General features: G+C 47.1%; 1 protein-coding gene and 1 long non-coding RNA gene across 2 annotated transcripts in view; both read right to left on the bottom strand.

The window, feature by feature from the left end:
- Window positions 1-596: 596 nt before the first annotated feature.
- LOC121531357 lies at window positions 597-1,459 on the bottom strand. Its single transcript, XR_005994133.2, has 3 exons — window positions 1,396-1,459; window positions 986-1,249; window positions 597-872 (listed from the first exon to the last, which is right to left on the bottom strand). It is a non-coding gene; the product is annotated as an uncharacterized LOC121531357 (long non-coding RNA).
- A 3,911-nt stretch (window positions 1,460-5,370) lies between these two features.
- Window positions 5,371-13,728, bottom strand: part of LOC121531182 (otogelin-like protein) — a 33,586-nt gene continuing 25,228 nt past the window's right edge. Inside the window, exons 42-56 of the mRNA XM_045205096.1 lie at window positions 13,012-13,371; window positions 12,657-12,842; window positions 12,292-12,504; window positions 12,005-12,109; window positions 11,804-11,911; window positions 11,546-11,647; window positions 11,344-11,448; window positions 11,116-11,156; window positions 10,878-10,941; window positions 8,793-8,971; window positions 8,575-8,679; window positions 8,317-8,436; window positions 8,173-8,218; window positions 6,356-6,435; window positions 5,371-6,225 (exon numbers count right to left, since the gene is read on the bottom strand). Of these exons, the coding sequence (XP_045061031.1) occupies window positions 6,025-6,225; window positions 6,356-6,435; window positions 8,173-8,218; window positions 8,317-8,436; window positions 8,575-8,679; window positions 8,793-8,971; window positions 10,878-10,941; window positions 11,116-11,156; window positions 11,344-11,448; window positions 11,546-11,647; window positions 11,804-11,911; window positions 12,005-12,109; window positions 12,292-12,504; window positions 12,657-12,842; window positions 13,012-13,371 (2,015 nt within the window). The 3' untranslated portion in view covers window positions 5,371-6,024. The remainder of the gene's footprint in view (window positions 6,226-6,355; window positions 6,436-8,172; window positions 8,219-8,316; window positions 8,437-8,574; window positions 8,680-8,792; window positions 8,972-10,877; window positions 10,942-11,115; window positions 11,157-11,343; window positions 11,449-11,545; window positions 11,648-11,803; window positions 11,912-12,004; window positions 12,110-12,291; window positions 12,505-12,656; window positions 12,843-13,011; window positions 13,372-13,728) is intronic.

Below are 13,728 nucleotides of genomic sequence, written 5' to 3'. Positions count from 1 at the left end.
GCTATTTGAAGAATCTCAAATCTCAAATACATTTTGATTTGTTTAACACTTTTTTGGTTACTACATGATTCCATATGTGTTATTTCATAGTTTCGATGTCTTCACTATTATTCTACAATGTAGAAAATAGTAAAAATAAAGAAAAACCCTTTTGACTGGTACTGTATACTGTAAAAACATGATATAGGCAGTCGACCACATAAACACATTATATAGACACTCGACCACATTATCATATTATATAGATACTCGACCACAGGAACATATTATATAGACACTCGACCACATAAACACATTATATAGATACTCGACCACACACTTTATACATGCACACACACGCTGCTGCCGTACCATGAGTGTGTGGTGACAGTTGAGACAGATGACTTCATAGTTGTGTCCGCGTCCAGGAGCTGGATCCCACAGCATCTCTACTGATGACTCTGTTACTGAGCCCTCTCTCACACTACTGGGAGAGGCCAGGCCTACACACACAAACACACACACTTCATCACCGTCAACATCCTCATCTGAGGAGAGGATACTCAGATGGAAATATAAGTGTGTGTGTGTGTACTCACGTGTCCTGAGTGTGTGTGTTTGGTATGGTGGTCCGGTCCTGTGCCGGCTGGTGCTGTAGACACTAAGATGGTACTCCTCCCCTGGAGTCAGGCTGCCAACTGTTACTGTGTGCTTACCAGGGGGGAATGGCGACCAATCACACACACCCTTACACACACACACACCCTCACACACTCCCTCACACACACACACCCTCACTCCGTCACACACACCCAGTACTGGTCTCTGGACATACAGAACCACAGAACTGCTTCCTACCGAGAGAGGGACAGCTGCCTGCACGGGCCCTGGCTCTACACACAGACAGAAATGCACACACACACAATGTGAAAGAGAAACACACACAGTATGATAGAGCAAAACCAACATTTCTTCAACTTGAACACACACATCTCTGTGGGCCTACCTGTGGTGTACGTGGTGTTGATCTCTTGGCTCTTGTTCCCTCCTCTCACTGAAGCCACACCTAACTCGTAGTTCTGACCTGGACTGAACATGGCCAGGAACACGCACCTGGACTCATTTACCCACAGTTCCCTGGGACGGGCCTGGCTGACGGGGCGTAGCCTGACATAGTACCCATCAGGCCGTTCACCTGACGGGGCGGACCAGCACACTGTCAGATTCTCCCCTCTGCTAGACACAACCACGCCACCTGGGGGGCTCACCGCTGCAAACACACACACACACACACACACACAAATGCACACATACACACACACACTCATTCAACATTATTCTGTAAAAAAAACACAGAGCCACATAGAGACACAAACAAGTACACCCTAAGCGTTAAACAAACACAGACTTTCATACCAGTGTATAGGGTCAGTTCCTCCCCTCCACAGCTCTCCACACCGTGTTCTGTGACGGAGTCAACTCCGACCTTGTACTTCCTGAACCCCTCCAGTCCCGCAATCATAGTCGACCTGGAGCTGCTGGCCACACCCATTCTCATCTCCTGGCCTGACGCTACACCCTCCCAGCGAACCAGAAAGCTCCACCGCACAGCATGCTGGGAGTCTGGGGCTGTCCAGTTTACTGTGATCTGACTGGCCATCACGTTGCTAATGCTGATGTTTCGAGGGGGAAGGGGCCGTGTGTGAGCAATGTGCATGCTCCCCAAGCTCCATGCGGCCCCAGTGAGGTGGGAGGCTCTGAGGGACAGAAAGTAGACCTTGCCTGGGGTCAGGCCTGGCACCTTCAGCCCTCTGGAGAATAGAGACACTGGGACACGACCTGCATGCCTCCTCTCCTCCCTTACTTTCTTCTTCTCTTCCCCATGTTCTTCCTCCTTTTCTTGGTATTGGACATAGAGCTGGGGGGCAGGGTGGGAGGAGTTTAGGAATGTAAGGTCACTCCAGTGGAGCTCTGCTTCTCTCTCTGTTACCTCCACCAGGTCAAAGGTGAATAAAGGAGGGAGGAGAGGGACTGAGAGAGAGAGAGAGAGAGAGAGAGAGAGAGAGAGAGAGAGAGAGAGAGAGAGAGAGAGAGAGAGAGAGAGAGAGAGAGAGAGAGAGAGAGAGAGAGAGAGAGAGAGAGAGAGAGCAAGAGAGACAGGGTTAGTGGGTGTCGGGAAGGAGTAAAGGGATATTAGGGTGTTTATTTACTCTGGTATTGAATGTATTAATGCGTACTTTCCCAGTGACAGATAAAGGGTAAAGGAATGTGGCAGAAGAACGAAGTCAGGAAGTAGCCTGGTCCAGTAGTGTTCCTCTGTAGGGCAAAACAGTCCGTCTGATTGGCTGGCAGTGATGATGATGTCATAGCACTAGTCAGGTTGTAGGAGGAGCCATCAGACCAGTGGGGCAGCCCCTCATCCTGTGAAGACAAACAACAACAAAAAACATGATGTGTGTTTTCGTGTCAGACACAGGCTGAGAATGTCCCAGTCATCAGCTTTAAATCACAGACTAACACACTCCTCTGTAATGAGGAAGCTAATGTGTCTGACTGTTTAGAAAGCAAACACCATTCATGCTAACACAGCCATTTCTATCACATGCATGTGTGTGTGTTACCTGTCTGTCGTTGAGAGCGGTCCAGAGCAGTAGCAGGTTGTTGTGTGTAGTCAGGTGAGAGGAGAGGAGGAGGAGGTCTCTCTCTGTTTTAACATCCACCAGGTGTCCTCCTGAAACCATGCCCATACAGGTTTGCTGGGCGTCGCCCCACGACAGGCTCCGCCTACTCATACTGTAGCAGCTCCTTCCACTCGCCAGCCAACCAATAGGACACTGGGCTGAGGAGAGACAGTGGTCAACTCACGGTCAACTTAGACATACAGCGGTCAACGTTTATTACGTGTGTGTGCGTGTGTGTGTGTGTGTGCTGTACCTGTCTCCATGGTGGTGTGTAGTCTCTGGGTGAGGCTGATGTTGAGGTGTGTGAGGGGCGTGGTCAACTCTGCTGTGATGCTGTAGTATGCTCCAGGCTGCAGACCTCTCACTACGTACGAAGAGGTGTGTGTGTGTTCAGTGTGTGTGTATTCAGTGTGTGTGTGTTTTATGTGTGTGTTGTGTAGACTGAGAGCAGTGAGGCTCTGTCTGTTCTGCAGGCTGCAGGTCAGGAGAGTGCTGGTGGTGGTCACCTCGACACGGAGACAGGAGAGAGGGACAGGAGCTACACAGTGATGCACGCACGCACAAACAAACATGCACAAATGCACTCACACACACACACACACACACACACACACACACACACACACACACACACACACACACACACACACACACACACACACACACACACACACACACACACACACACACACACACAACACACACACACACACACACACACACACACATAAACCTGTTACAACTCCAAAAGTATAACTGTGAAACAGTAAACCATTTAATTGAATCCATTATCTTTTAACTTCTGTTTCATAACAGGACCATATAGGTCAGAGTAAGGCTCACCGATATGAAAGGTCTTAGTCTTCAGTGTGGTGTTGTTTTTGATAGCTTTCAGCGTGATGTCACTTCCTCCTGGCTCATTGGCCAATCGCAGCAGCAGCCTGCAGTCAGGAGAACACTCAGAGTGGCCAATAGGATCCAGCCACACCTGAAGGGACGGGACAGAGAGTTGTTTAGTGGTTGCGATATCGTTGTGGTTGTCCGGTGACTGTGCGGTAGGACCGTGAGGCTGGGTGCTGGTGTTGTGGTGTTTCTATGGAGGTTGTGTGGTGGTTTACGTTCTGACCGTGAGGTTACGTGCAATCTGGTAGGAGACGGTGTAGCAGTCTGGATCCTGACTGGTGGGGAAGTGGCCAAACACAAGCTCAACAACCGCGACCGCAGGATCTGACCACCGCACACACGAGAGACTGACCACCTGGAAAGAGAAAGAGAAAAGAGCAATTTTTCAACCTCAGACATTCTATACATAGCTCAGACTGCATGTGTCATATTTGAAACTTTGACACATACGGTTAAAAGAAGAGCGTTGTGATAAATCATAACTGTTTCACCTAAAACGCATAGCTATAAACTGTGTGGGTGTAGATGTGTGTGTGTATCTTACCTGGATGAACCCTGCCAGCAGCCACATATGCACGATTCCATCCATGGGGAAGCCTGGTAATCTCATCAGCACACAACAGGAGCAGTATTCAGAATCATCTACATATGGTACCACAACATACACCCAATATCAATGTTGCTTTGGAATCAGAAACTCCTGGATGTTTGTATATCCCATCTATGTACTGAAGACTGAGGAAACTACATGACCAGAGGTTCCAGTGAGGACTGAGGTTGTCAGAGCTCTGTATAAGAGGAGTGTATCACAGCTGAACTACACGGAGTAGTCCTTCCCAGTGACGCAAAACAACTTTGAATTCAGCGCCCTTCAGCAGCTTTCAGAGAAGCAGAGCCTCGTGTGGAGGCGCGCACAGTCCCATTCAATCAGTCTGTGTGTGTGTGTGTCGCTCACACCAATTTGTTCTGCCCCTGCCACCCTTTCCTCTTTGTTGGGATAAGAGCAGGTTACTATGACGACCAGGCTTACAGCCATTGAGAGAGGACCTCCTGAGGAGAAAGGGAGAGAGAAAGAGAGGGAGAGAGGGAGAGAGAAAGAGAGGGAGAGAGAAGGAGAGGGAAGGAGAGAGAGACGAGGTGAAAGTAAAGTACGTAAAGTCGACTAGATAGACAACACTCCATACACCTCAGCCTGTTTGCAGATTCATACTCCAGTCAATTCAGGGCCACTCTCTGTAGTGATGCAGTGATATGCTAATCAACTCCACTGCTGTGTGTTCCACATGGCAGATCAAAGCAGTCTGTGCGTGTGTGTGAGTATGTGTGTGCACCCAGAGAGCAGAATGGTGAGTGGTTGAATGTGAGCTAGTGGTCTGTGGAGAATGTAGAGAATGTGAGAAAGAGGAATCATTCACTGATCAATCACTAATCAATCACTAATCAATGACTGATCAATGTGATTTCATGCCTCTCCAATACTTCACCACATCCTTGTGGAGGTCACTGGTGTTTTATCTAGGATGAAGTGTCATTAACATTGTGTATTTACATGGTAATTATATATACACATTGTTACACAGACTCCTACATACACCATAATTACACATCACCAGGACAGAGAAACACAAACACACGTCAGCACTGAACAGGCTGTGTCAGCAGGGGAGTGTGTGTGTGGAGGAGGAGGAGGAAGAGGAGGAGGATGATGAAGAGGAGGAGGATGGGGAGTTTTTTATTCATGCAAAAAACACCAACCAGTCAGTCAGACACTGTTGAATGTTTTATTGTTCCATTCATAGTGGTTATCTGTGTGACTAAAGACTGTAGTCTATCTGATGGCATCAGCACATACTGTATGATTACTGGCACAATGCTTCACATTAATTAAACAACACAACAAATTCAGCGTTCTGAAGAAATACAGATAATCTATCATCAGATACTTAGGTGGATTATCACCTTACTAAATAATTAATTGATTTAAATACAACTATTTTTTGTATAAAAGCTTTACATTTGTAAAAAAGAAAAGAGAAAATCTAAGATAATTTTTATCAGCATATAAAACATGTCAGTCATCAGGAGAGCACTATATCCATACTAAAGCAGCAGCGGTCCTGTCAGCTGGGATCAACTGATCGGAACATTATAAAGTCAGAGAGGACTAGCTAGTGTTACATACGAGGAGGAGCAGGCTACAGCAGTACAGACAGGACTAGTGTTATCATAGTAGAGAAGGAACAGGTTACAGCCCTACACATCTGACCACTACATATCTGTAACAACAGGGTCACTATAACAGGTCAGCATACAGCCCTCCACAACACACTGAAGGAAGACTAAAGAACTCGCCGACATGGACGCTTGACCTGTCTGCTCTGACCTCTGACCTCTTTTCCATCTCCCGTACCTCCTACTGTACGCCATACTGGAGCTCACACTAACTAGCTTCTTTCTCTCTTTAGTTCCATTGGCAGGTGCAGTCGACAGGCTCCTGGAAGCTGTAGACCACCAGGGTAGCATTGTGTGAGCAGTAGAGGGTGACGGAGCGGGTTTGTAGTCCACTCTCCCTGCAGCACTTACAGAAGCGGGCGTGGCTGTTGATGTTGAAGTTAAAGATGGTGGCAGACGGACACTTCCCATCACACGAATACACTGTCACCTGAGAGAGAGAAAAGAGAGAGCGAGAGAAAGAGAGAGAGAGAAAGGGGGAGAGTGAGGGAAGGGGATTTTATACTCTATCCGTGTTAACTTTTTAAAAAACTGCCTCATTGACACAGTCTCTCTCTCACCGGTGCGTTGCTCCTGCAGTCGTCTTTTCTGATGGTGGTTCGGATTGCCACACGCTTACACGTCTTACCGTCCTCCTTACCTAAACACACACGCACACAGAGGAAACGCTGAGATGCACACACATGCACACACACACACACACACACACACACACACACACACACACACACACACACACACAACTTTCATCCTCAGCCCTAGAGTCCTGTCATTCACACAGTCAAAGGTCTATTGAGCTGGGCTCTTTGTTGCCTAGCAGCGGGGATTCAGTTTGATCGACTGCCAGGTGACCGGGGGGGCAGTTCTCACGCCAGAGACCCAGCTCCTATTGGCCACTGGCCAATCAGGGTAAGCAACAGGGGGTTGGGGCTGGGTGATGGAATGTTGAAAGATAGCTACACGGCGTCCAGCTCTACACTCTCTTTATACTTGAAGAAACAGGGATGATTCTAACTCACATTAAGCAGTGATTCCCAACCAGGGGTACTAGGACCCCTTGGGGTACTTGGCCTATCCACAGGGGTACTTGAGAAGACACATTAGACCATAGGCTTACTGGTACAATGCACATGAGGGGGTCCTTCAGGGGTACTCCGGGCAGAGCAAAATTCAGTTGGTGGTACAGTAACCACTGGCCTAGAGGATTCAGCACAGCAATAACATGTTGACACATTTGAATGGGATTTTGCTCTGAGGTATGTTAGGTGAACCTTAACATGTAGTTTATATATATGGTGTGGTAGGGTTAGGACTAGAACACACACTGTGATAGGTGAGGGGTGAGAGGTAGTGGTACCTGTGTCACAGTTACTACTACCAGTTGGGGGTTATGGGGTGAGATGTGAGAGGTTAAAGATGAAAGGTGAGAGGTCGTTGTACCTTTGTCACAGTTAGTACTACCAGTGGGGGTTACGGGGTTAACGGTAAACGGTAAAACACCGACTCCAGAACCTGGGAGCAGTGGCAGGAACAGCAACGTCAGGAGAACGTTAGGAAAACACACAGGTTAACGTTGGTTTAGAACACTTTGAACACACACAGAGGAATCAGCGCAGTTGGCATGCACAGCCATGGGAGCCAGACAGTGTTCTCTGAGACTGGGGAAGACAGCCAGACGGCCAAACACTCAGGATCACTATACGCTGATGCACCAAGGCTCATTCTCATTGGCCAAACTCTAAACACCAAGCATCACCATTGGCCAAACTGTAACAAACGTAGCATTCCCATTGGCCAAACTGGTCAAGCAGGCAAGCGGGCAAGGAGGCAGAGCTGCTGTATTACTGGGAGAGCACACTGGGTCTGTATTCTTCATCTTTACATGTGAAATTAGTGTGTTTAATGGGACTATTCACACAAAATACAAACTACCTTCATCTTATGGACACCTAGAAAGTACACAATGGATTCAGAGAGTCAGTTTAGCTACAGTTTATCATTAGCATCATAGTCTAAAACAATGGGAATAGTAGGACTCCTGTTTGCATGCTGTTATTCTCCAGATAACTGTGAGGTATGACAATTTTATATATTTGATAAATCAACAGTAACATCCTCCTTCAATGTTATCACGACAGTGTATCAGGACCATTAGGCAGATCTAGGACCACCCCTAGAGCAGAGGCTGCTGGGTAGTGTAGTGATTCATGCTGGTTGTTGCCAGCCAACCACAAGCTTTTACTCTGCCCAAGGCTGCTACAGGTCACACCCCCCAACCAGTCAGCCAATAAGCCCAACCGCTGCCAGGCAACGCCCTGCCCACCCCTGTGATTGACAGCCGAAAGCGTATGAGAAGCGAATGTGATTGGTCACTCACACGTCCTGCAGCAGCCGTCCACATAGCTCTGGACCACTCCCCCATTCTGCAACGATTGAGGAAAGGTTACAGACAGACCTCATTGTGTGTGAATGTCAGTGTGTGTGTGTGTGTGTGTGTGTGTGTGTGTGACAGAGTGTGTACCTGAGTGCACTCTGTGTCGTTGAAGGGGGGGCAGACCACTCCTGAGGCCAGCATCACAGTTCCCACTGTCGTCTCCACACAGTCATACCGCGTACAGTTATCCACCCAGGAGCTCCCTGCCTGTACACACACACACATACACACACACACACCGTCAAAGTTAGCCATCCAGGATTTCCCCGTCTACATACAAAGTGTTTGTGTGTTAGGTAGAGTGTGTGTCTGTTTGGTAGTATTATGATTTGTGTGTGTTCTCACAGTGAAGAGTTCAGTGGTTCCATTGTCGTTGTTGAAAGAACAGGAGACATTCTTACAGGAGCCACAGCACACCTGAGGATCTGATGATGCAACGTACAGCTGGTGCTGAGAGAGAGAGGGAGAGCGAGGGGGACGGGGGGACAGAGATTCCAGAATAATTTACCTAGCTCTGATCAGGATGGAAGTTTGTGGTGTGTGTGTGAGAGAGAAACACATACCTGGCCACACTTCTGAGAGCAGTTGACAGCGGACACGTCCATGGCGTAGTATCCAGTGTGTGTGTCACGGTGTGTCAGACAATGGACGGTGTAACACAGCTCTCCTTCATAGTACTGAATCAGGCTCTGCCCCGGCCCCAGCACCGTGACTCCCTGGAACACACACACCTCCGCCTTCTCTAGGAGAGGCAATGCATGTTCGAATGCATGTTAGAATTTCACCAAGTAGAAAGGGAAGAGGTTGAAAGGATGCTGTTGTCTCTTTCGGATGACAAGTCACCTGGTACAGATAATCTTGACGCCAAATTGCTTAGAGTTACAGCTAACCAAATATCTACCCCAATCTCTCATATTTTTAATAAGTGCTGGGGTGTGCCCAGAAGTCTGGAAAGAGTCAAAGGTTATTCCACTACCTAAGGATAAGAAATCTGCATTCACTGGTCCTTATAGTCATCCTATAAGCTTGCTGCCTGTGTTAAGTAAATTATTGGAAAAAATTGTATCTGTTCAAATCAAGGATTATTTCTCATGTAATGGTCTGATAACGGGTTTCCAGCATGCATACAAAGAAGGGCATTCTATGAGTACGGCCTTAGCACAATTGACAGATGATTGGTTAAAGAGTATGGATGACAGGAAGTTAGTTGGTGCAGTGTTGCTAGATTTCAGTGCTGCTTTTGATGTAATTGATCATGAACTGTTACTAGGTAAACTCAAATGTTATGATTTTAAGTCTGCAGCTCTATCCTGGATGGAAAGCTATCTATCCAGGAGAAGGCAAAAGTGTTCTTTAATGGTAGATTTTCAAACAGTAAAGATATACACTGTGGTGTTCCTCAAGGAAGCTGCCTAGGCCCACTTCTCTACTCTATCTGTACTAATGATTTACCTTCAGTAATGAACAAAGCAAGAGCGGTAATGAATACTGATGACTCTACAATGTATAGCGCAGCATCAGAATGTAATGAGCTAACAGATGCACTGAGTAGTGAACTAAGAATGGTGTTTGGGTGGGTTGATATGAACAAATTGGTGTTGAACATTTCTAAAACTAAATGTATTGTTTTTGGTTCAAGATATATGCTTGCTGATGATCCCCAATGGAATTTGTTGATGAATAGAACGCATGTAGAGCAAGTGAAAATAACGAAACTACTAGGCATCATGTTGGACGTAGCTTTATCATGGTCAGAACACATAGATAATATTGTTATTAAATGGGTAAGGGAATTGCTGTTACAAGAAAATGTTCAGAGTATGTAACATCTAGCACTCTGAATCAGGTGATTCAATCCCTGTCCTATCACACCTAGAGTACTGTCCAGTTATATGGTCATCTGCAGCAAAGAAAGATTTAAAAAAGCTCAAAATGGCTCAAAACAGGGCTGCCAGATTAGCTCTTCATTGCTCTATCCGTATAAATATTATTCAAATGCATCAGAATCTCTCATGGCTTCACGTTGAAAACAAATTACTATCCAGTCTTCTGATTTTCTTTAGGAATGTTATATTTTTCCAAAAACCACTGTATTTTTCAGACCAGTTAGTACATAATAGCAACATGCATAACCACCTAAATTCAGGGCATCTAAGACAACCCATGCCAAGGACAAATCGCCTTAAATGTAAAGTTTTATATAGAGCCATAGCTGAATGAGAAATATGGATTGGTAAAGAGTTCCAGGCAAAAAGTAAATCCATCTTCAAGAAAAAAATTAAAGAACATCTAATGCGATAGACCATATGACTGGACAGGAAATAGAAAGCATTAACTGAATGTTAAATGTGTTACCTGTCAGGTATTTTAATTGTCTGTATTGTCTACTTGTTAAATGTTTGTAAAGTCTTAATTTGTAATTGTTTGAAATGTCTTATTAATTGGTGTTGGGCCTCAGGACGATTAGCTAACGTTACAGTGTTAGCTAATGGGGATCCTAATAAGAATTCACAAATTCTACACACACAGGTCAGGGCTCATGGGTTAGGGGTTGGTAACCTAGCGGTGTGTCTGTGCATAGTGTGTGTGTGAGTGTCTGTGCATAGTGTGTGTGTGTATAGTGTATGTGTGTGTGTGTGTGTACTTACTGCAGGTGTAGAGGGGGCAGCCACAGGTGCTTCTGCCGTCTGGGACCTCCACCTGTACCTCCCCCTGAGAGACCAGAGACATTACTATGACCACGCAGACACACAGACACACACACACACACACACACACACACACACACACACACACACACACACACACACACACACACACACACACACAAGAGCAAGCAAACGTACACAAATCACACAAGGACAATCCTAAAGCTGACTGACTCACCACCTGACAGACTGGGAGAGAGCTGTCCTCACACTGGCACTCTGAGAGGAGGAGAAAGACTGGGTTTACTACAGAACTGGAGGCCTGGAACAGTGCTCTCTGTTTGAACTACAATATTTTTTCAAAGAGACAGTTCTGGGCATGTTGGTATGTGTGTGTATTTAGATGTGTGTGTGTGTGTGCAACTCTTGCGCTTGCAAAAGTGTGTGCGCGTGTGTGTGTGTGTACCACAGTGGCGGTCGGGGCAGCAGTGTCCAGGTAGGGTGGTTTGGACCAGAGACAGACCAGGAGAACAGCTCAGAGACGACTCAGGACACAGGTTCACGTCACACACTGCACACAGAAGAACATTGCTGTAAACATCAACACTGTGTGTGTATAGTGTGTACAGCTTGTATGGTGTGTAGAGTATAATGTTTGTGTGTGTTACCACAGTGGTATTGAGGGCAGCAGCTGTGGGTGGTGTTCAGATCCACAGCCAGTATCTCTCCATAAGAACAGGACGGGACTGGCTCGATACACGACTCGCACACTGCAGAGAGAACACACACAGTCAATTCGACCACTGACTGTTTTTGGCCGATCTGACTGTTTTTATATTTCCTTTACAAATTGTACCCCAAGTCCAGCTACAGTAATGTTGGATGGTGATGGTAGACCCATTACGAAGTATAAGGTTTGACCTTACCACATAGGAAGGAGTAACAGCAGGAGTTGTCCTCACGAACCTCCACTAGGAACTGATCTTCTCTGCAATCAGGGGCGGTGAGGGGGGGACAGGCATGGGGGTCGCACTCTGGGACACACCAATCACAGGACTCAGTTATTAAACCACACCTAACAATACCATCAAATGATTAAAGATATTATGTTTTGGTTCAGTACCTACCACAACGGTACTCTGGGCAGCAGGACAGGGCACTGTAACCAATCACCAGCCGGTTCCCATTCTCACACGGTGGAGCCTCACTTTCACAGATGGTCAGATTACACTCTGAGGGAGAATGAGAGAGAGAGAGAGAGAGAGAGAGAGAGAGAGAGAGAGAGAGAGAGAGAGAGAGAGAGAGAGAGAGAGAGAGAGAGAGAGAGAGAAAGAGAGTTGGTGACTATATGTAGGTGTCTAAGCATACATTTGTGTGTCTATGTGTGTGTGTGTGTGTTTGTGTGTGTGCTCACCACAGATCTTCTTGGGGCAGCAAGCCCCCTCCTCCAGGACATCCAGTACGTACTCTCCCTCCCTCTCACACAGCGGAGTGGGACTAATGCTGCAGTCAGGTTCTTCTGACACCACAGAACCGTTCTCCAGGCAGCGGAACAGACAGCAGCTACGCAATGACCCGTTCCACACCTCCCCAGGGGCCCGCGGAGACCCCTCGTTATCAGTACACACTACACACATAGACACAGACACACACGTTAAAAGTACACACTAAACAACACAGAACCTGAACTACAGTCATACAGAGCACCAGCTCATAGCGTTGACATACTAGAGCTGACATGTAACTGACATAGAGTTGACATAGAGTTGACATACTCACCACACTGCTCCTCTGTGACGCAGTAAGAGGAGTCTGCTCGGTGCAGGATGGTTCCAGAGCGACACACACACTCCTCTCTGATGTGGGAGCAGGTGGTCTCCTCATAGAACTCTCTGTTCTGACAGGTCCGGGTGGTACAGGTCGACACACACGCCTGGTACTCCCTACCTGGGGGACACCTCAACGCTACACACGCACACACATGCAGATGCATTAGCACACACACACACACCGCAAGAACACACATTTGTGTCTTTACCAGCTAATGCAGACCTTATGTGTGCATGTATTAGTGTGTATTAGTGTGTATTGGTGTGTGTGTGTGTGTGTGTGTGTGTGTGTACAAGGTCCTTACGGCAGAAGTTGTGTCGTCTCCAGCTGATGCAGACTTGGTAAGTGTAGCAGACAGCTACGTAGGCTGCCAGGAAGTCACACTGGTGGGCCTTATAGTGGAGGTCGCCTGCCCACATCACATCACAGAACTGCTCTGGAGACACCTTGCTGTGGCACGGAGTGAAGGGTCTCTGTCTGAGCATGGAGAGACAGGTAGAGCAGTCTCCAGTGGTACAGTTGTCTCCGATGCGTCGTGTGTGTTCCGTGTCCTCTGAGGTTTGGACCCTCCAGGCCTGCAGGAACAGACCCAGGTCTTCCACCTCCCTCACCACCGTACCGTTAGGCAGCTTCAGGTCATCCGCCGGGTTCCCGTCACAACACCCTGGGAGACACACCAGCAGGCACATGCACAGCTCAAGTTTAGAGAGAAGTAGAAGGTGCTTGTCACGCCTACTCCCGATGTCACCGGTCTACTAACCACCGGCCCTGGCTATCTCGTTACGCACACCTGCTCCCCATCATTACGCACACCTGGACTTCATTATCACCTTTATTACTCTCCCTTTATTTAGCCCTCTATAGCCTAAGTCATTAGGCAGTATTGTTTCCATTCACGTTTTGTACGCATCTCATGTTTTGTTTCTATGCATTCTTTATTATTAAACTCACTTTCTGCACCTGCTTCCTGACTCCCGGCGTATACGTGACAGAATACTGCCTCAAAATATGGAAGCAGCAG

Source organism: Coregonus clupeaformis, chromosome 19 (genome assembly GCF_020615455.1).
Source record: "Coregonus clupeaformis isolate EN_2021a chromosome 19, ASM2061545v1, whole genome shotgun sequence".
In the NCBI taxonomy this organism is placed as follows: Eukaryota; Metazoa; Chordata; class Actinopteri; order Salmoniformes; family Salmonidae; genus Coregonus; species Coregonus clupeaformis.
The sequence above is the reverse complement of the archived record's forward strand: the minus strand, read 5'-3'. Positions and strand labels throughout refer to the sequence as shown.